Source organism: Cetorhinus maximus, chromosome 16 (assembly GCF_964194155.1).
Source record: "Cetorhinus maximus chromosome 16, sCetMax3.hap1.1, whole genome shotgun sequence".
Lineage (NCBI taxonomy): Eukaryota > Metazoa > Chordata > Chondrichthyes > Lamniformes > Cetorhinidae > Cetorhinus > Cetorhinus maximus.
In genome coordinates this window covers 14381159-14402162 of record NC_135894.1, presented here as the reverse complement: position 1 = coordinate 14402162, position 21004 = coordinate 14381159, and the positions used below count along the sequence as shown (strand labels likewise).

The 21004-nt window shown below is 39.9% G+C and overlaps 1 protein-coding gene across 5 annotated transcripts in view; it reads right to left on the bottom strand.

The window, feature by feature from the left end:
* The window catches only part of LOC144691365 (cyclin-dependent kinase-like 5), a 185586-nt gene that overhangs the window by 7148 nt on the left and 157434 nt on the right, over positions 1 to 21004 (bottom strand). For 3 of the 5 annotated variants that reach the window (XM_078559389.1, XM_078559390.1, XM_078559392.1), the window contains 5 exons: positions 19098 to 19209; positions 18906 to 19014; positions 9721 to 9823; positions 1938 to 2060; positions 562 to 672 (listed from right to left, as the gene is read on the bottom strand). In XM_078559389.1, coding sequence (XP_078415515.1) covers positions 562 to 672; positions 1938 to 2060; positions 9721 to 9823; positions 18906 to 19014; positions 19098 to 19209 — 558 coding nt within the window. The remainder of the gene's footprint in view (positions 1 to 561; positions 673 to 1937; positions 2061 to 9720; positions 9824 to 18905; positions 19015 to 19097; positions 19210 to 21004) is intronic. The other 2 variants (XM_078559391.1, XM_078559393.1) reach the window with 1 other exon arrangement.

The window sequence follows — 21004 nt, the reverse complement described above, 5'->3', positions numbered from 1 at the left end:
TCTAACAGATTTAATCAAGTTCTTTAAGCAAATAACAGGCTGTATTGATGGAAAAATTGCACTGCATGGTTGTGTATAAAGGTTTTCAAAAGACAATTGATAAAAGTGCCACACGTGGGACAGCATTAAAGAATGTGGGAGTATAGATAGGAAGTTAGCTGAAGGATAGATAACAGAGCAGTGGCTACAGACTGGAAGGATGTGATTCACTGTCCCCTTGAGATCCACAGTGTACCCCTGAAATCCACACACACATATTGCATATGTATTATATAAATCATTATATACACATACATATACAAAACACACACAGAACGATCTGATGGACTGACATAAAAATAGAGAATGTGGTTATCGTGAGGAGTGTATGCAACTTGAAAACATATCCATATACTTCTAAAATTTGTGTTAAGTTGATAAAGCTGAAACAATGCAAAAGGGTACCAGATAGAAAATAGGCCTAAACTTCAGAACTTTCAATTGAATATACTTTAATTGGAATGAATGATTGCAGAGTTTTAATATCACAGAATTTAAAGGTACATTCTGTAAATAAAGTACCTGAGGCTGAACATCTGCCATCTTGTCTGTAGGCCAGTCTCTCCCTCTGTTATGGCTGGCTTGTATGGCCTTTTGTAATGCCAGGCGATCATGGCCATCGCTACTAGGCATCTAAAATCAAGTGATATATGTTAGCAAAGTAAACTAAAACAAAATAATTTACTGTACTCTGATTTCAGCTTCACTAAGGACATGCATTCTTTAGTGTTTAGCCTGATCACAACCTGCAGACAGTGGAAGCCTGGGGAATATAGCAGATATACATAAATGGTAGTCAAAATGATATGCCAAAATAAAGGATTACATAGCTTTGCCTTTAAAGTTGCCTTCATCTATATGGTGCCCATCAGAGGAGGAGATACACAATTAAAATCTGATCAGTTATCAGAAACATTTATGCAAAGATTAAAAGTACTAACAACTTTTTGAGGAATAGCTGCATGTAATAATCACACAATCTAAGAAATTAGATGCCATAAAGGTATGCCTCTGTTCTTGCAAGGGGCTATGCGCTAAAATGTAAGTTGCTGTTGTCATTCAGTGATCAGAAAATAGGACAATTTTCCTCATTCGCTGTTGCTTCTTTTGCCAATCATCTGAAATCGGTGCTCTCTGGTTCTTGATCCTTCTACCAATGGGAACAATTTTTCCCTATCTACTCTGTCCAGACCTCTCATCATTTTGAACACCTTTATCAAATCCGCTCTCAATCTTCTCTCCAAGGAGAACAGCCCCAGTTTCTACAATCGATCCACATAATTGACATTCCTCAACACTGGAATCACTCTCCTGAATCTTTTCTGCAATCTCTCTAATTCCTTCACATCTATGTGCAAAAGTACTTGAATTCCGCCGCAAACCTTTGGCTAACCTCAGTGAGCAAGTAGTTTTCTTTTTATGTTCTGATATTCTATCTATTCAGGACAGTTTTCTATCTATATGGTCCAGCTAATGACTTTCATCTTTAGAGGTACCTCCAAAATGACCTTAAACTAATATGCATGCAAAACATGCATCAGACTTTTTTCTCCTCTAAAAAGCACCATAGCTAGATTATGTGCATAACTCAGCATTTCCCGATTGCATGCCGCTGTGCCTTGTTACTGCTTTCCAAATCTGGAACCTTCTGATTTTGAACATGCTGTTAGTTCAATAACAGGAAGAAAGGAGAGTACCTTTTTGCCCAGAAACAAAATTGAGAACATATAATTGTGATCAAAGTTAAGTTCCTGAATGCATTCCTAACATTAGTTATGAGGATAGATAGGAAGACCCAAGCTTAAACCCATTTTAAAGAAATTTATACTCAGTATGTGCATGCTCTATCATGGAAGCATTATAATTATGTTAGGAATACAGTATTTTAAAATTAATACCATGGGAAGACTGACTACAGGCAGTTCTCTTGTGGAAGGGACATGTTTTAAATGATTCTTTGCACTAAAAAGAGGAAAGAGGGATTTTCTGATACTCGGATTTTCTCCATCGCTGTTTTCAGTCTGTAATATAAGATACAAGTATACCAAGTGCATAGATATTGCAATACAAGCAGTTATATTCCTGTGCCTTAATTTTGATTGCACAGTTTTGATTCCTTCAAATAATCACCAAAAAGAGTACATTATGGGACATTTTTCTGAAGTGCAGGTTTTGCAGTAACAACACTAGATTACCAATCATAGCTGTGTCTATTCTCATTCTTGTTACAGGCGCTCAATTTAAGGACATTGTTTTTTTGTGACGTCAATTTGACCAGGTGATCTTCCTCAATCCAATGAGTGTAGCAACTTAGCTAAAACCACACTTTTTTTTGACTGGCTGTCATAATACTGAAATCTCAAGCATAAATGACTTGGACAAACTAAAGCGAATCTATACGAAGAAGAATTTTAGACAGATGTTTTGAATTTTCCAAATGAGAAAAGCCACACCTTAAGTAGGCAATATATTTCTCGTGATTCAGTGACCAATCAGAATATGCTACATTGCACAAGAAAAATCACTAGAACTCTAAAGAGATGCATATTCAGGTTTGCTTGGAACACTGAAGCACAGGAGAATCTTTGCAAGAGCAAGTAAACTGCTTGACGTAGCTGTTCTGTATATATTGCTCTGCACATTGGTCAAGATGTTTTCTCAGAAGAGAAAAGACATTGGCATAACCATGATGGTTCCTCTCTTCTCAGAGAATGAAACAAAAGATATTTCCTGGTCAAATTACTGACTCCCAATCAGCATTTAAGTTTTGTTCAAGTTAAGAAACAATCATTCAATCTATATGGAGCTGAAACATGGAGGTCCTTAATTGGTCCGACTCTGAACTTAATTATCCTTTTACTCTTAATAAAAGCCTCTTGGGGAGAATTTTTCCAATGGCAGGCGGGCTGGGCAGGAGTGGGCGCGGAGCCGATAGCCACCCGCGATTGGCTGCCCGCCGCCATTTTACGCTGGCAGGCCAATTAAGGCCCACCCAGCGTAACACGCAGCTGGTAGCGCTCACGCTACCTGTCTGTGCGGGGGGAGGAGGAAGAGTCGGGGCCTGCCTCTTTTGCTCATGAAAGAGTGCAGCAATCTTCCCGAGGCACGGAGCTGCCTCAGGGAGATTAAGTAGATATTAAAACTTTTGAATAAATAAAGTAAAACATTATTTAAACATGTGCTCTGTCACATGAGCTGGGGCACGTTTGTGAAATTTGCAAAATTTATTTAGTTTATAAAACCTTCAGGAAACCTCATCCTGCTCATGGATGAGGTTTCCTGAAAAACGCAAAGGCCACTTGGGCTCTTTGCCTGCCCCGCCAACCTGAAGGTTGGATGGGCATCGTTCTTAACAAGGTTAATTGCTTTTTTAATGGCCTTAATAGGCCGCTGACAGTTCGGCGGGCGCACAGCCGCCTTTGGCGCACGCCTGCCAAATGAAATATCGAAATGATGTGCGATAACGTCGGGACACACGCCCGATGTCATCACGCGTCATTTTATGCGTCGGCATGTCGGGCCCGACCCTGCACGCTGACGGCAATATTCTGCCCCTTATGTCATCCGCTAATAGTTTTACATGTCAGTTTTCCTCTACATTTTCTGATATCTGGAATCATTTTGTTGCCAGTCTTTGTAACCCATCAAGGGCAATAAAATCTTTCCTACAAATCAGCCAGCCAAAACAAAATATAGCACTCCAGATCTGACCGATACTTCAGTAAATACAAATTCTCTTGATTTATACTATATTCCTCACACCTATCTTTTAACTGCAGTTTAAAACTGTTCTGATGGTTTTACAGGTATATGTACAATAACAGCTTAATTTGTACAAGCTCAATATGACTTTCCAGATCCTTCCTGAAAGATATATGCTGTAAGGAGAGAATGCAGGCAAGTGTTGTGGGTGCTTGTCACAGACAATGTGACAAATCATAAAACAGAAGTTGGCACCTGGTAACCTGGCGAATCAATACCCATGTGTGGGGCCTGCTTTGGTGATAATAACACAAGAAATAAGAGCAGGAGAAGACAATATGGCCTGTCGAGCCCACTTTACCATCCTATACAATCATGGCTGATCTTAAGCTTCAACTCCACTGTCTCACCCACCCCCCATATTGCCTGATTCCCCGAGACACCAAAAATCTGTCAATTCCAGCCTTAAATGTATTCAATAATGGAGCAGCCACAACCCTCTGGGGTAGAGAATTCCAAAGATTCACAATCCTCTGCATGAAGTAATTTCTCCACATCTCAGTTCTAAATGATCCTGAGGCCATGCCTTATGTTCTAGATTCCCTGGCCAACAGAAATAATCTCTCAGTGTCTAATATGTTTCAATGAGATTGCCTCTCATTCTTCTAAACTCCAGAAAATATAGGCCCAATTTACTTAGCCTCTCATCATAAGACAACCCCCTCAACCCAGGGACCAAGTTAGTGAATCTTCGCTGTACTGCATCCAGTGCAAGTATACGCTTCCTTAAATATGGAGACCAAAACTGCACACGGTATTCAAATGTGGACTCACCAAAGCCCTGTTCAATTGGAGAAAAAAATTATTTATTCCTTTACTCCAATCCCCTTGCAATAAAAGCCATTATGCCATTTGCTTTCCTAATTGCTTGCTGTACCTGTATGCTAACTTCCTGCATTCTTGTGCAAGTATATACAAGTCTCTCTGAGCATCAACATTTACAAGTTTCATACCTTTCAAAAATATTCTGCTCTCCTATTCTGACAACCAAAGTGAATAATTTTTCACTTCCCAACATTATACTCTATCTGCCATTTTGCTGCCCACTCACTTAATCTGTCTATATCTCTTTGCAGCCTCCCTGTGCCCTCCCCACAGCTTACTTTTACACTTAGCTTTGTATCATCAGCAAACTTGGATACATTACACTCTCTCTTCACCTATAGCATTAATATAGATTGTAAATAGCTGAGACTCCAGCATTGATCCTTCTGGCATTCCACTAGTCACAGCCTGCCAACCTGAAAATGCCCCATTTATGCCCAGTCTTTGCTTCCTAACTTATAACCAAACTTTCGTTCAAGTTAATATATCACCCCCAACTCCATAACCCTTATCCTGCCCATTAACTTTTAGTGTGGCATTTCCTTGATTGTCTTTTGAAAATCCGAATATCTACTGGTTTCCCTTTATCTACCCTACTAGTTACATCCTCAAAAAACTCTATAAATTTGTCAAACAGGATTTCCCTTTTGTAAAACCATGCTGACTTTGCCTGATCATGTTATAATTTTTTAAGTGCTGTAATAAAAGCCAATTTTTCTGTGTCCCCATGGGCTATGTCAGCTAGCAGTCTGTCGAGACTTGAACATTTAAAGTAAAGGATATTCCAATGCTTGTTACATTTGTTCCTGCCTAGTAACAAGGTGGTACCCTCTGGGAGTGTTCTGACAGGCCATCCAGATCAGTTCAAGGGTCTATGAACAGCAGTTCAGAGGCAGTCAGTTTTTTTTTAAGTCAGTCAGAGTGGATTCCCAGACAGGGGACAAGGGAAGGTCCCAGAAAGAAAGAGAAAACTGGGGAAGCAGCCACCGGGAGGAGGAGGCCACCGGTAAGAACCATCGGGAAGAGGAGCAAAGAGGCTCCAAGCAGTAAAAACGCTGTGATTAGCAGGCTTTAAGCAGGGAGGGCCCTGAAGAAGCCCTGGAGATTTGAGAAGGCAGCAGAAATTTGGTGGCTCAGTGCTGCAGGCCGCTGGAGCAAAGATAGCCTTTTGGAGCAGTAGGGTTCTGTTCGGTGTGGCCGAAGAGCTGAAGATGTGCTTGAGAGTAGGTACTGGAGTGCAGACTTGGGAATCCAATGGAATGGAGTCTTGGGAGACGAGACTGAAACCCTGTGAGGTGAGCCGTCATTGAAGCAGTCCAAGTCAGAGCGACCTATTGGAGAGAATTCCACGGCTATATCTTTGAAGGTGAAGATTGGAATCCCTCGAGAGAGACAGGGTTGCAATGAGATTGATTATATCTGTTTACTGACATCTGGGTGGGTTGCTGAGAAATGTGTGGGGTCTGTCTTGATTGCAATTGCTATTCAATGTGTAGTGTGGGTGTTCGACCACGGTTTGCCTGTTAAGTCACACGTACCTCATATTAACTCTGAATGTTAAGAGTATAAGATGGATATTGTAAATTATCTTTCTGACTTTGTATAGTAAAGTTTATTTTGTTTGTTCAGAAACAGTGGAATCTTGTGGCTTTATGCTCTTAGCAAGTGTCTTGGGTCGCCAACTTTGTCTACCTTAAACAAAAAGTTACTGGTCCCGAGCCAGATAGTACCAAAAACTTGAGGGTCTGGTGCAGGATCATAACATTGTTAAGACTTCCTTAATAATAGATTCCAACATTTTCCCAATGACTGACGTTAGGCTAGCTGCTTTCTCTTTCCCTCCTTATTGAACAGAGGTGTTACGTTTGCCAACTTTCAATCTGATGGGACCATTCCAAAAAGAATTTTGGAAAATCATAGCTAGTGCATACACTATCTTTGCAGCTATCTCTTTTAGAACCCTAGGATGTAGGTCATCAATTCTTGAGGATTCATCGGATTTTAGTTCCTTTTGTTTCTCCAATACTTTTTCTCTGCTGATATTAATTATCTTAATTTCCTCACTTTTTTTTTAGTACCTAGGTTACCCTCGATTTCTGGTATGCAATTTGTGTCTTCTACTGTGAAGACTGTCACAAAATATTTGTTCAACTTCACTGCCATTTCCTCATTCAGGGAACCAATGTTTATTTTAGCTACTCTCTTCCTTTTTGTATACTTGTAAAAGCTCTTACAATCTGTTTTTATGTTCCTGGCTAGTTTACTTATTTTTTTCCTTTTTTAATCAACTTTTGGCCCTTTGTTGCATTCTAAAACACTCCCAATCCTTAGATTTGCTTCTGCTCTTTGCAACATTATAAGAACTCTCCTTTCAATCTAATATTATTCTTAGCTGTCTGAGTGAGCTACAAGTGGGTTTTTCTTGCTGAGTTTTTGTTTTTCAATAGACTGTATTTTTAATAGTCAATGGGTGGTACAGAACTTAAGTATTACTGAAAAAAGAGACATGCTGTCAAAAGTTTTCATCTTGCACTCAACAGGAAAGAATATCAAGAGTACCAAATCTCAAAGGGAACAACAATTAATACTCCATGAGAAGAGGGTGCTGATTGGTTGGCAAGTGGACTCTGATTGGTAGAAACGTTGCCATGGAGAAAGTACCAGGAAACTTTTTAAAATTTAAATTTAAGAATGTATTTTTGTTGAACATTTTGAATTGTTTAATTAAATGTTTGACGCTGTTTATTTACCGCCATACCTTTTAGTTTAGTTTCCCAATCAATCTCAGCTAGTTCTCCCCTCATATCTATGTCAATGGCTTTGTTTAAGTTTAAGATTCTTGTTTGTGATTGGAGTATGCCATGAACAAGCTTAACATGGATTTCAATGGTATTATGATCATTATTTCCCAGTGGACCTTTTTACTAATTAGCCCTGCATCATTACACAATAATAGATCTAAGATAGCTTTATCCCTAGTCAGTTTCACAACTTATTGCTCCAGGAAACTGTCATGAAAACATTCTATGAACACATCTTCTAGACCACCCTGGCCAATTTGATTGTCCCAGTCTTAATGGAGATTGAAGTCCCCCACAATTATTACACTGCCTTTGTTACAACTCCAATAATATCTTGTTTCATGCTCTGTCCAACTTCAGATACTTATGAATAAGCAAATATGAAACTTTGCATAATCTTTTCCAAAAGTAAGTAAAAAAGAGAACCAATTCTGTAACCATTGCAACAAAAATACACAAAAGCATAGTGAACCAGTAGCAACATATGGTTAAGAATGGTAAAAACTAATTGGTGTAGATAAGAATCCTGAAAATTACCAGATTAAAATCACAGCCTTTAAATGCAAACTTTTAATAAAAATAACATCCCAGTGCATGAGCCCCACCTTCACTGCCCCACTTAGAATTCATCAGTTTGTGTGTGAAAGTTGAGTAACTTAAGGGAAAATGAAGTTTCTATAAACATAAAGCTACAGGAAAATGTCAAACTTACAAAATACTGTATGAAAAGACGACATTCTATTTACTTCACATTAAGCGTGTATTCAGGAATAAAACATCAATTTGTACTGTCAAAATCTTTCAGTTCATGTCAGGAAGAGGATTTCTATTGAGCACAGAAACACAGAACCGCTTAAGGTACTCAACTGCACAGATAAGGGCCTTCACACTGCAAATGCCATCCTTCTCTCTCGAAGGCATTTGTAAAAAAGTATGGTTTTAAGTAGCAAATTATTACTCAAATTGTCTTGATCAAATTACCATCATGCCTTGAAAAATGAGGACAGTGCAAAAACCACCGGTTTCTGTTAAAACTTGCTGAATGGTACTATTCAGTAGTAATTTTGTTTTCCCAGGCAGTGCTATCAAATTGAACCAAGCCATGGTGTTCAGAGATGAAACGTAACTTTGAAATGAGGGAGCAGACCTTAGGAATTAATGAGTCGAGACCACTTCAAATAAGACACTAAGAACTAACAATGGATGGCAGGCTAAAGATACTAATGCATTTGGAAGAATGCCGATGCAGCTAAGTCACCAAAGCCTAAGGAACTGCCCCCAGGCAACCTCAGCTAATGGAAAGTTAACTGCATAAAAGACAGTAACTAAAGCTTCAGTACTACAGTCAGGATTGAGTGATTTGACCAATCACCTAAAACTAGGTTGTTTGACGCGGGCAGATTGTGTGTATAAGTTTTTGAGAGACTCTATGTGCAAGTTTTGTAAAATTCTTCATGCAACTATTGTTGTAAACTCCGTGGTTTTGAATCTGTTTTAGTAACCTTACCATCTTTAGCAGAACTAGTGTCTGAGGGATTTGAGATCTCATAATTCTCAGGATCAAATTTAATTGAGTTCTCAGTAGTGGGATCTTACACATTTGAATTTCAAATATTATCTAATAGTTATACTCAATATGTTTGAGTGATTTAAAATGAGGATTCTGCCTTTCTAATTACAAACATTACACTATTTTTGGTTAAGGTTGGTCCGGCAAAGAAACTGCACCTCTTCATTGCTGACTATAGTTATGGTTCATGTCGGAAGTTGCATTTTCATGCTGATATAACGATTTGGATGAGAAAGACTACATGAATTTACTAATTGTAAAACTTGAAAAATCCTCAGTTAAGGACATTTCAACACCAGGAAATCCATATCAGCTTTTTTTTCAATATTCATGTCCTTGTCAAAAAATATAGGAACCCCTGAAAAAAATTCAAAATAATAGTCCCCACCTAGCACTACTGGCTCTGAAGTTTCATCATATGTTTGGATTTGTTTTTTTCAAATTAATAAAATACGTTGCCTATACTTTAAAAACTGACATGCTCTGCTTTCACACTAAAACAGCTTCAGGGAAATTTATAAAACAGACTATTCCAACTGCGCCCTCAGCTGAAGACCATGTATTATCTATCCCTCTTTTGGAGAACTGCCAGAAAGCAATTAGATCTGGAGTTTATTCCACACAAAATAAACATGAATAAAAATTTGTTAAATGATAAATTGATGATCCTTCCCCCACTCCACTATCCATTATAAATACTCTTTGAAAGCAATAAAAACTTACAGTTTGCGATTTCTTCTTTTTCTTTTTTATTGCTCTGAAGAAACCTTTTCCCTTTTCCTTAGTTTGCTCAGGAGGATTTATGTTAAGATTCTCTGTGCTTTTCCTGAAATTAGTAATAATATATTAATCTTCGTGTTCAAAGTTACAAGAAACTTAATGATGCTCGTGTGAATTTGATAAATCTCTGGATAATGTTACTTTACAAGATGACAGACATGACAGGTTTTTTCAGTTAACCAGTGTAAAATTGGTCTTCGCCAACAGTGCAAAACAGACTCATAGCAAATCAGCAGCTTATTTTTCATTGTACGCAATCTTCTTTCACTGAGCAATAGTTCAAATACTTTCTGGAAACTCATTTCCTGATATCACTGCTTCTTTTACCTGCTTTGAAATTAAAAATCTTGGCAATATTTTCCAAGTTCATGGAAAATAATAACTGGTGTGATTTAAACAACTTGGCTGCTGATTCACTTTGAACACATTTTGTGCTGCTGGCATTGACCAATTTCACCCCTAAAAACTTTTTTTTAAGTAATCAAATTGTGATATTTTTATATTTTGACAGTAATTAACCATGAGATGCGAGAATTGAAATAATTACATTTTGCAACTTATCTTATTGGTTTAGTGCACTTACGCACAGAGCCTCCTTTCCATACATCCTTCCTGACATTAAGATTAATGACATAAAAGCGATGACAATTCCCTCCAAATATTACCTTGAACAAAACATTTAACAAAAGGAAAATACACAGTACAACACATAGATTTTATGCTTCACTGTCAACATGGGAGATGCACGTATGACATAATTAAACATTTAATTTGAGGCTGAGTTTTTAAAAAAATCTAGCTTCTCATTTCCTCAAAAACTATCCCCTATATATATTTTGCAGTCTGCCTGAACTGTTACCTATATTCCAAAAGTAAATAGACAACCTGTTAACAAACCTCCAACAATACATCCTTGGATGGCCAGATATCATCCAATCAAAAATATGTCGTCTGACATTTTTCCCCCTGTTTCAGGGACATGCTGTGAAATTTACTAACTGTTGCTAATACTGGGAAATGAGCAGAATGACGGAAGTTGGAGAGGCATCTGCTCAAGATGCTTACACCAATACTGTCAATTTCTAAATTGCTGCCTCTCTAAAATTAAAATAAAAACTGACTAACCTCAAAAAGATAATTTATTATTTGGAATCAACTGTTTTCATAGCTCACTTGCTCAATATCTGACTGTACTATCATACTGGCAAAAGAACATAAGAAATAGGAGGAGTAGGCCATTCAGCTCCTTGAGCCTGCTCCACCATTCAATAAGATCATGGCTGATCTAACTGTGGTCTTAACCTCACTTTCCTACCTACCCCCATAACCTTTGGCTTCATTGTAGTTCAAAAATCTGTCTACTACAGCCTTGAATATATTCAATTAACGAGCCTCCATTGCTCTCTGGGGTAGTGAATTCCAAAGATTAACAATCCACTGAGAGAAGAAATTCCTTCTCATCTCAGTCTTAAATAAAAGCGGACGGACCAACCAGCATCGACCCAGGGAATGAAATGACGATGGGAAATGCAGCACTCTCGGCCATGCAAAGTCCTCCTAACATCTAGGGGCTTGTGACAAATTTGGAAGCGCTGTCCCACAGTCTAGTCAAGCATATGCCTGACATAGTCATACTCACAGAATCATACCTTGTAGACAATGTCCCAGACACCACCATCACATCGCTGGGTATGTCCTATCCCACCAGCAGAGGTGATGGTACTGTGGCATACAGTCGAGAGATAGTTGCTTTGGGAGTCCTCAACATTGACACTGGACTCCATGAAGTTTCATGGCGCCAAGTCAAACATGAGGAAGGAAAGCTCCTGGTGATTTCCACCTACCATCCCACTCAGCTGATGAATCAATACGCCTCCATGTTGAACTCCAATTGGAAGAAGCACTGAGGGTGGCAAGAGCACAGAATGTATTCTGGATGGGACTTCAATATCCATCACCAAATACCTTCTAGTTTTAGGCTTCCACAACAGGGGAAACATCCTCTCAACATCTATCCTGTTAAGCCACTCATTTAACCTATCTATATCCCTTTGCAGCCTCATTGTGTCCTCCTCACAGCTTGCTTTCATACCTAGCTTTGTATAGTCAGTAACTTTTGTTACAATAAACTCTGTCGCTTCATCCAAGTCATCAATATAGAGTGTAAATAGTTGAGGCCCCAACACTCATCTCTGTGACACTTCAGTAGTTACAGTTTGCAAACTTGAAAATGACCCATTTATCCCAACTCTGTTTCCTGGCAGCCAATCCTCTATCCATGCTAATATATTAAACCCAACTCAATGAGCTCTTATCTTATGTAATAACTTATGCGGTACCTTATCAAATGCCTTTTGGAAATCCAAAAACACATCTACTGATACCCCTTTATCCACCCTGCTTGTTACTTCCTCAAAGAACTCAAATAAATTTTTCATATGTGATTTCCCTTTAATGAAATCATGTTGACTCTTTTTAAGTTTATTCTTTCATGGGATTTGGACATTGCTGGCAAGTTGCCCACCCTTAATTGTCCTCGAGAAGGTGGTCATGAGCCACCTTCTTGAACCGCCACAGTCCATGTGGTGTAGGTACGTCTACAGTGCTGTTAGGGAGGGGGTTCAGGATTTTGATTCATCGACAGTGAAGGAACAGCAATATACTTCTAAGTCAGCATAGTGTGTGGCTTGGAGAAGAACTTGCAGGTGGTGATGTTCCATGCATCTGCTGCACTTGTTCTTCTATGTGGTAGAGACTGTGGGTTTGGAAGGTGCTGTCGAAGGAGCCTTGGTTAGTTGCTGCAGTGCATCTTGTATATGGAACACACTGCTGCCACTGTGCGTCAGTGGTGGAGGGAGTGAATGTTTAAGTTGGTGGATGAGGTGCTGATCAAGTGGGCTGCTTCGTCCTGATTGGTATCAAGATTCTTTTTGAAGCTGCGCTCATCCAGGCAAGTGGAGAGTATTCCATCACACACCTGACTTGTGCTTTTAGATGATGGTCAGGCTTTGGGGAGATAGGTGATTTACTTGCCTCAAATTCCCAGTCTCTGACCTGCTGTTATAGCCACAGAATTTATATGGCTGGTCCAGTTCAGATTCTGGTCAATAGTAACCCTCAGGATGTTGACAGTAGGAAATTCAGCGATGGTAATGCCATTGAATGTCTAGTGGAGATGTTGAGGTTCTCTCTTTTTCAAGATGGTTATTGCCTGGCACTTGTGTGACATGAGTGTTCTTTGTCACCTATCAGCCCTAACCTGAAAGTTGTCCAGGGTCTTGATGCCTATGGACATGGACTGCTTCAGTACCTGGTGAGTCGTAAGTGGTGCTGAATATGGTGCAATTATCAGCAAACATTCCCACTTCTGACCTAATGATGGAGGGAAGGTCATTGATGAAGCAGCTGAAGGTCTACTACTCTGAGGAACTCCTGCAGCGATGTTCTAGAATTGAAACAATTGACCTCCAACAACCATCTTTCTTTGTGCTAGGTATGGCTCCAAACAATAAAAGTTTTCCCCAATTCCCACTGACTTCAGTTGTGCTAGGCTCTTTGATGCTACACTCAGTCAAATGCTGCATCGATGTTAAGAGCAATCACTCTCAACTCTGGAGTTCAGCTCTTATGTCCATGTTTGGACCAAGGCTGTAATGAGGTCAGGAGCCAAGTTGCCCTGGCATAACCCAAACTGAGCATCAGTAAGCAAGTTACAGTAAACTCTCGATGAGTCAAATCCCAGGAGAACCGCATTCAAATTCAGGTTAAAAGAACTTTGTGATAGCTGAGGAGGCCCTATTCGCCACAAGAATGTGTCTTTATGTGATCTGATATGCCTACAAACCTGTGCAACACTGTACTGTGTTTGAAATGCTACATACAGAGTAATACTAACGCTCATTACTTTCTGTTTCACAGATTCAAATGCCGAATAAAAAAGTGAAAAACAGTAAAAGAGAGTGAAAAGTCTTTATTCTATCTGATCAACGTTTACCATAGATAGGCCTTGAAAAAGGCAGGGGTTTAGCACCGGCGAAACACTCTAATCTTTTTCTGCTTAGCGTGCTGTGATCAGATGTGCACGATACAGTCCATGTCGTCAATGCAGTCAAACATGTTTTTGGTGTTTTCGTTCCGTAAAGTGAAATCCTGGCGAGTCTCGATATACTTTGTGGCATCACCAGAGAAACAGGTGGGCAAGCGGGCAGGCATTCATGGGAATCCTCAGGGTCATTGGCCTCCTTGGCTGAAGAACGTACTGCATCTACAATGGCACCATCTGTCAGTTCTGTCATGCATTGTATGGCATCGTGGTGAATCTCAATACCGTCCTCCAGCAGGCAAGCAAAAATTGCCTCATCATCTAGTTGGCTCGCATCACCCTGCTCCTCCTCATTCTCATCATCCTGTACAGCCATAACTTGTTTGAACCCAGCATGGTGGAAGCAGTTTGCGATTGCGGCTTCTTTCACCATCATCCACGCCATTTTCAGCATCAACATGGCCTCTAGTACAGTGGGATTGTACTCCGGCTTCTTATTGATGGTCTCAATAAGCTGCAAGATCAGATGCTGTCGGTAGTGGGTTTTCAAGTTCCTAATCACCCCTTGATCCATTGGCTGGAGCTTGGCCATGGTGTTGGGAGGCAAGAACATCAGTTAGACACTCTTCAGGCTAGCGATGTCAAGTTGTGCGGGGCAGTTGCCTACAATGATGGCAATCTTCACTTTCTTTCATTGGTACATTTATCCACTTTCTTGACTCATGCCTCAAAAATGTAGGAGGTCATCCAGGCGGTTTTACATGCCTCGTACTATGTAGTGTCTTGACTTTCGTGAAGACCATGGCTTCTTGAAGTTCCCCATCACAAGTGGCAGCACCTTTTCAGTGCTATCCAGACCACAGCAGTGACACGTTCCTTACTATGCTTTCCACTATTACACCGATCCCCCTTAAACATCAAAGAGTGGTCTGGCAAAAGTTGGTAAAACAGTCTGGTTTCATCAACATTAAAATGTCTCTGCATATGTGTTCAAGATGTGGATGAGACCATTTTGGAGCCAATCATCTTTGATTGCTGTTGTAATTGCAATACCTCATCACTTGTTGAGCGAAAGATGATGTCGTGCCTTGTCTTGAGTTGGTCCAGCCACCTGTTACTGCAGGTGAACTCCATGTCCCAGCTTCTTTGCCATGGCGACTCCCCTTTCCTGCAGCATTAGATCCTATATGGCCCACAGCACGTCTTGGATGCCCAGATTAGAGTTGCGATGTCTATTCTAAATTTATCCCATTTAGCACGGTGGTAGTTCCACACAACACTATGGAGGGTATCCTCAGTGTGAAGACGGGACTTCATCTCCATAAGGACTTTGCAGTGGTCATTCCTACCTATACTGTCATGAACAGACGCAGCTGTGACAGACAGATTGGTGAGGATAAGGTCAACTAGATTTTTCCTCTTGTTGGTTCCCTCACCAGCTGCCGCAGGCCTAGTCTAGCAGCCATCTTCAGGACTAGACTTCAGGGCTCGGCCAGCTTGACCAGTACGGGTACTAAGTGCCACTCTTGGCGATGGACTTTGAAGTCCCCCGCCCAGAGTACAATCTATGCCCTTGCCACCCTCAATGCTTCTTCCAATTGGTGTTCAACATGGAGGAGTACTGTTTCGTCAGCTGAGGAAGAGCAGTAGGTGGTAATCGACAGAAGCTTTCCTTTCTCATGTTTGACCTGATGCCATGAGACTTCACAAGGTCCAGGGTCAATGTTGAGGACTCCCAGGGCAACCCCCTCTCATCTGCATGCTGTGCCAGGGATGGTGATGATGGCGTCTGGAACATTGTCTGTATGGTATGATTCCGTGGGTATGGCTATGTCAGGCTGTTGCTTGACTAGTCTGTGGGACAGCTCTCCCAATTTTGGCACAAGACCCAGAAGTTAGCAAGGAAGTCTTTGTAGGGTCAACAGGGCAGGGTGTGCCATTGTCAATTTCAGGTGGTCTGTCCGGTTTCATTCCTTTCTGACTTTTCGGTAGTGGTTTGGTACAACTGAGTGGCTTGCTATACCATTTCAGAAGGCATTTAAAGTCAACCATGTTGCTGTGGGTCTAAAGTCACATCTTGGCCAGACCAGATAAGAATGGCCTTCCTTAAAGAACATTAGTGAACCAAAAGGGTCTTTATGACAATCGATGGCAGTTTCACGGTCACCATTACTGGGTCTAGCTTTTCATTCCAGGTTAATTAATTAATTGAATTTAAATTCCACCAGCTGCCGTGTTGGGATTTGAACCAGTGCATTAGCCTGGGCCTCTAGATTACTAGGCCAGTAACACTGCCATTCTGCTGCCGCCTCCCCTAAATCTGCTTGAATGTATTATGATTTTCTAACTATACTGCTACTACATGATTCCAGCATTTTCCCAATGACAGATGTTCAGCTAACTGGCCTATAGTTTCCTGATTTCTGTCTCCTTCCTTTCTTGAATAGAGGTATTCTATTTGCGGTTTTCCAATCCGCTAGAACCTTTCAAGGGTCTAGAAATTTTGGAAGATTACAATCAATGCATCCACTGTCTTTGCAGTCACTTCTTTTCAGACCCTAGGATGCAGGCCACCAGGTCCAGGGAACTTGTCAGCCCTTAGCCCCATTAGTTTTCCAACTATTTTTTCTCTACCAATCATGACTGTTTTAAGTCCCTACCTTTTTTTCCGTTGATTTACAACTATTCTTGGGATGCTTTTTGTGTCTTCTGCTGTGAAGACAGATACAAAATCCTTGTTCAAAGTCCCTGCCATTCCCATGTTTCCCATTATTAATTCCCTAGTCTCGTCCTCTAACCAACTTTAGCTACTTTATTTTAGCTACTCTTCCTTTTTATGTACAAGTAGAAGCTCTTACTGCCTGTTTATATTTCTTGCTAGTCCCTTTTTTCTCATTCATCCTTTGCTGATTTCTAAAATTTTCCCAATCTTCTGGGCTACCGCTAATCTTCACAGTATTGTACGCATTTTCTTACAATTTGAAACCATCCTTAACTTTTTTTAGTTAGTCACAGGTGGTGCATCCTTTTCGTAAAGTCTTTCTTTCTCAATGGAACATACTTTGTTGAGAATTATCAAATATCTCTTTAAATGCGTGCCACTGCTTATCTATCCTCTTACCTTTTAACCTGATTTCCCAGTCTAATGTCTTCATACCTTTGTAAATTGCCTTTCTTTAAGTTTGAGACACTTAGTTTCAGATCCAAGTTTCTCACCCTCAAACAGAATGTGAAATTCTATCAAGTTATGATCACTTTTGCCTAGAGGATCCTTTACTATGAGATCATTAATCCTGTCTCATTACAAATTACAAGGTCTAAAATAGCCTGTTCCCGCTTAGTTCCAAAACGTATTCTCCTAAGCAACTGTCCAGAATATAGTCTATGAATTTATCTTCAAGGTTACCTTTGTCAATGTGATTTGTCCAATGTATAAGAAGAGTAAAATTGCCCACGAGTATTGCCGTTCTTTTCTCAGAAGCTCCCATTATTTCCTGAAGCATAATCTGCTCTACAGTATACCTACTGATAGGGGGCCTATAAACTATTCCCATCAGTGCCTTCTTTCCCTAACTATTTCTTAGGTCCACCCAAAATGATTCTACATCCTGATCTTCCAAGATCATTTCTCACTACTGTACTGATCTCATTCTTCATTAATAGAACTACCCCACCTCCTTTCCCTTACTTCTACCATTTAAATAAATGGAAATTCCAATGAGAATAACATGACAAACATTCTGATTGCTAACATTTTACAATTGTATTCCATTAAAATGGCATTTTGTATAGAGAAATTAACAGTAATTTCTTAATAAAATGTATTTTATGTAATTTAACTTAACGTTTTCAAACCTAAAGTACGCTTCACTATATTGTGCTATTTAGCTTTTCTACAGGTACGACATCATAACCCAAACGTTGAAAAATACAAAAATAAGAATTCTATATTAGATCAAAAAAATTTAATATTTTTATTGAACTTTACTCAATAGAATGGGAACATTTGTATAAAGAGCACAAAAAAGACCATGGGCAGAATTTTGCCGTCGGTTGGCAGGCGGGCAGCCGAACTCCGCTGCCGAAGTGGGCCCCGCTGCCAATTAAGGTCCGCCCAGCAGCCTGCCCGACGGGAAGCGCTATGCGCTTCCTGTGCAGGGTAGTGGGGGGGGGAGAGAGGGATTCCCCATCTGTCAAAGTGCGCTCTTTCGCGCATGCTGTCTCAGGGAGATCAGTAAAAGTGTTACAAAGTTAAAAAATAGAAAAATAAAAAAATTATTAACATGTCCCCCTCATGTGCCAATGTCACACAAGATGGGACATATTAATAAATGTCATATAAAATTTATTAAAGTTTTTAAAAACAGACATGAAACCTCATCCCGCCGGTGGATGAGGTTTCATGTATTATCAGAAGCCCGCTGGGTTTCCTGGCCTGCCCGCCAGCCTTAAGGTTGGACGGGCAGGTCTTTAATTATCTTAATTACCCTGTCAATGGCCTCAATTGGCCATTGACAGGTCGGCGGGCGGACAGCTGATTTCGCTGTCTGTCCGCCCGCCTTCCTAAAGATTTAAATGGACTGGGATGACGTTGGGGGTTCCTCCAGACGTCATCCCGCATCATTTTCCTGTCGGCGAGCGGGCCCCACCCCCAAATCACCGACGGGAAAATTCTGCAGCATGTGCTAAATTGTTTTCATTTTAAAACCAGCACTGAGTAATTCACAAATATGTTTCTATGCTTTTCAGTGAAATGAAAATATATAAAATCAAATTTTCACCAGACAGTTGACATCTTCACACGTCAATCAAAATGAGGACTGGACCACCACATTGGTGCATCACTGAATGCATGTCAAAAGTTGCAACTACAATTTATTAGAATAATGTTACAAATTGCCATCACTAAATACAGTATTGATGGACTTCAGTGAATTCAGAATACAAGCTGACAAGTTTTTTAAAATTAAAAACAAACTTAATTTTGAGAAGATTATAGTTGTTCATTTTATAAGTGTGCAAGTTTGTTTCAAATTTATTATTTTAGCGAACACAGAGACAAAGTGAAAGATAACTGCTTACTTACCAAAGATCAAAAGCAGTATGCCTTTTGGAATGTTTTGACTTAGTATTACTAGTCATTGATACATTAATTGGGCCTCTCTCATTGAATGTTCCCTCCAATGACGAATAGTCTGTACAAACAATAACATTATTAAATATTTTACCACCACCTTTCACCCACTCAATGTCCACTAACCAACGAGCTTCCACTTACCTTCATAATAGCTTCGTACTCGTCTATCCCTGGGCACTGTATCAGAAAATACATATTTATTTTCTTTTGTGGATATGCCATCTTCTAAGTGTATGTCATGATATCCTCCAGGCTAAAATGTAAACATATTAGAATAATGTTACTTTTTGTATACCCTGTTTGATAAATAATGTGTTAGATCAGAATCTGTTTGCAATTCCCAGTAGAATTTCAAGCAGCACAGAGCAATCTCTTTTGAAAATATAAGAATAAGGAAACAATTATATGTAAAGTAACTTTTAATATTACAAATCAAGATTTTTAAACACTGGTTCTTATTCAAGGGTCATACCAGACTTCAGGAATTATTCACTTAGACTGTATAGTCTGGTTAATATGGCCAGGTATCCCTTGGTGGGCTGGGGGGGGGGGGCGTGTGGTGTGTGGATTGGTGGCGTAGTGGTAATGTCACTGGACTAGTTATCCAAAGGCCCAGGTTAATGCTCTGGGTACATGGGTTCAAATCACGGCTGGTGGAATTTAAATTAAATTAATACATCTGGAATATAAAGCTAGTCTCAGTGACTATGACAACTATCATAAGTTATTGTAAAAACCCATCTGGTTCACTAATATCCTTTAGGGAAGGAAATCTGCCACCCTACATGTGGCTTCAGACCCACAGCAATGTGGTTGACTCTTAACTGCCCTCTGAAATGGCCGAGCAAGCTTTTCAGCTCAAGGGAAATTAGGGACGGGCAACAAATGCTGGCCTTGCCAGTGATGCCCACATTCCATGAAAGAATACAAAAAATTAAATACCCTACCTTACAGAAATAATGAAAAACGGAATTTACATAACATTCATACCAAATCCCCCATCAATTTTAATGCAGAAATATCACTCAGAACAGCAAACTTGAATAGGCTAAAACTGCTTCCATGTTTGTTTATGAATTCAACAATGAAGCATCAGAACTAGTCAGTATACTCAACAGCACTGGCAATATTGTTATACATACAACATTAAGTCAAGATCTATCTATAGGGACCATGTTTTCTTCACCAGCAAACAATGTGATGTGGTCTTCAAAAAAAAGTTTCTCTAAAAAGCCCCTTTGCATGGCACTTAATTATTTTGTAATCTACCAAAAGTTCTTTCTCTAAGATGTGAGTCAGCAGAAATATTTCCAGCTATAAAGCTGCATTTTCTTTGAGGATGTGAGTATCAATTGTGATCAAAGTACCGCAAACTTAAAGACATTGTACATGCTACTATAAGGGCCAGGAACCGGTCGGAAATGGATCTTCCTCACAGTTCTGACACATACTTAGTGCTTCAAGCCCTGTCACTCCCATGCTCCCAGAAAATAGTGTCCTACCATATCCCAGCACACATCAGTGCTCTAGAATCCATTAACACCCACTGTTACCAGTCTGTTGGACATCTTCCACAAAGCCAGAAACTCTACTTTTGTCAGCCCTTTGAATCTGACCCCACCCCACCCTCCACTAATACCAAAATTAGGAATAAACCGAAAGGCCAAACCTAACATTCCAACTAGTGCTATCAAACCCTAGTTTTCAACTCTGCAATAGCTCTTTACCCCCAAATCACTGCCAGTGCTACCAAACAGTTGTGGGCCTTTGATAGCTTTGTGGGGAAATTCTAGGTTCTGGCAGAACTGTTGAGTACGGCAGTAGTCACCCCATAATTGCTTACCATCTTTGCTACACATACTGGACTGAAAATATGGTAGACACGAAAATGTTACGCATATACATGAAGGAACTTATCAAGGCAAATGATGCGCAGTCGAGACAAAACAAAATTGCAGCATTTGATTCCCAAACACCAGTAAAATTCCCAGAACCCAATTTTTATTAAAAAAAATTAACTGATAATCATGAATCAATGGTATTCATGA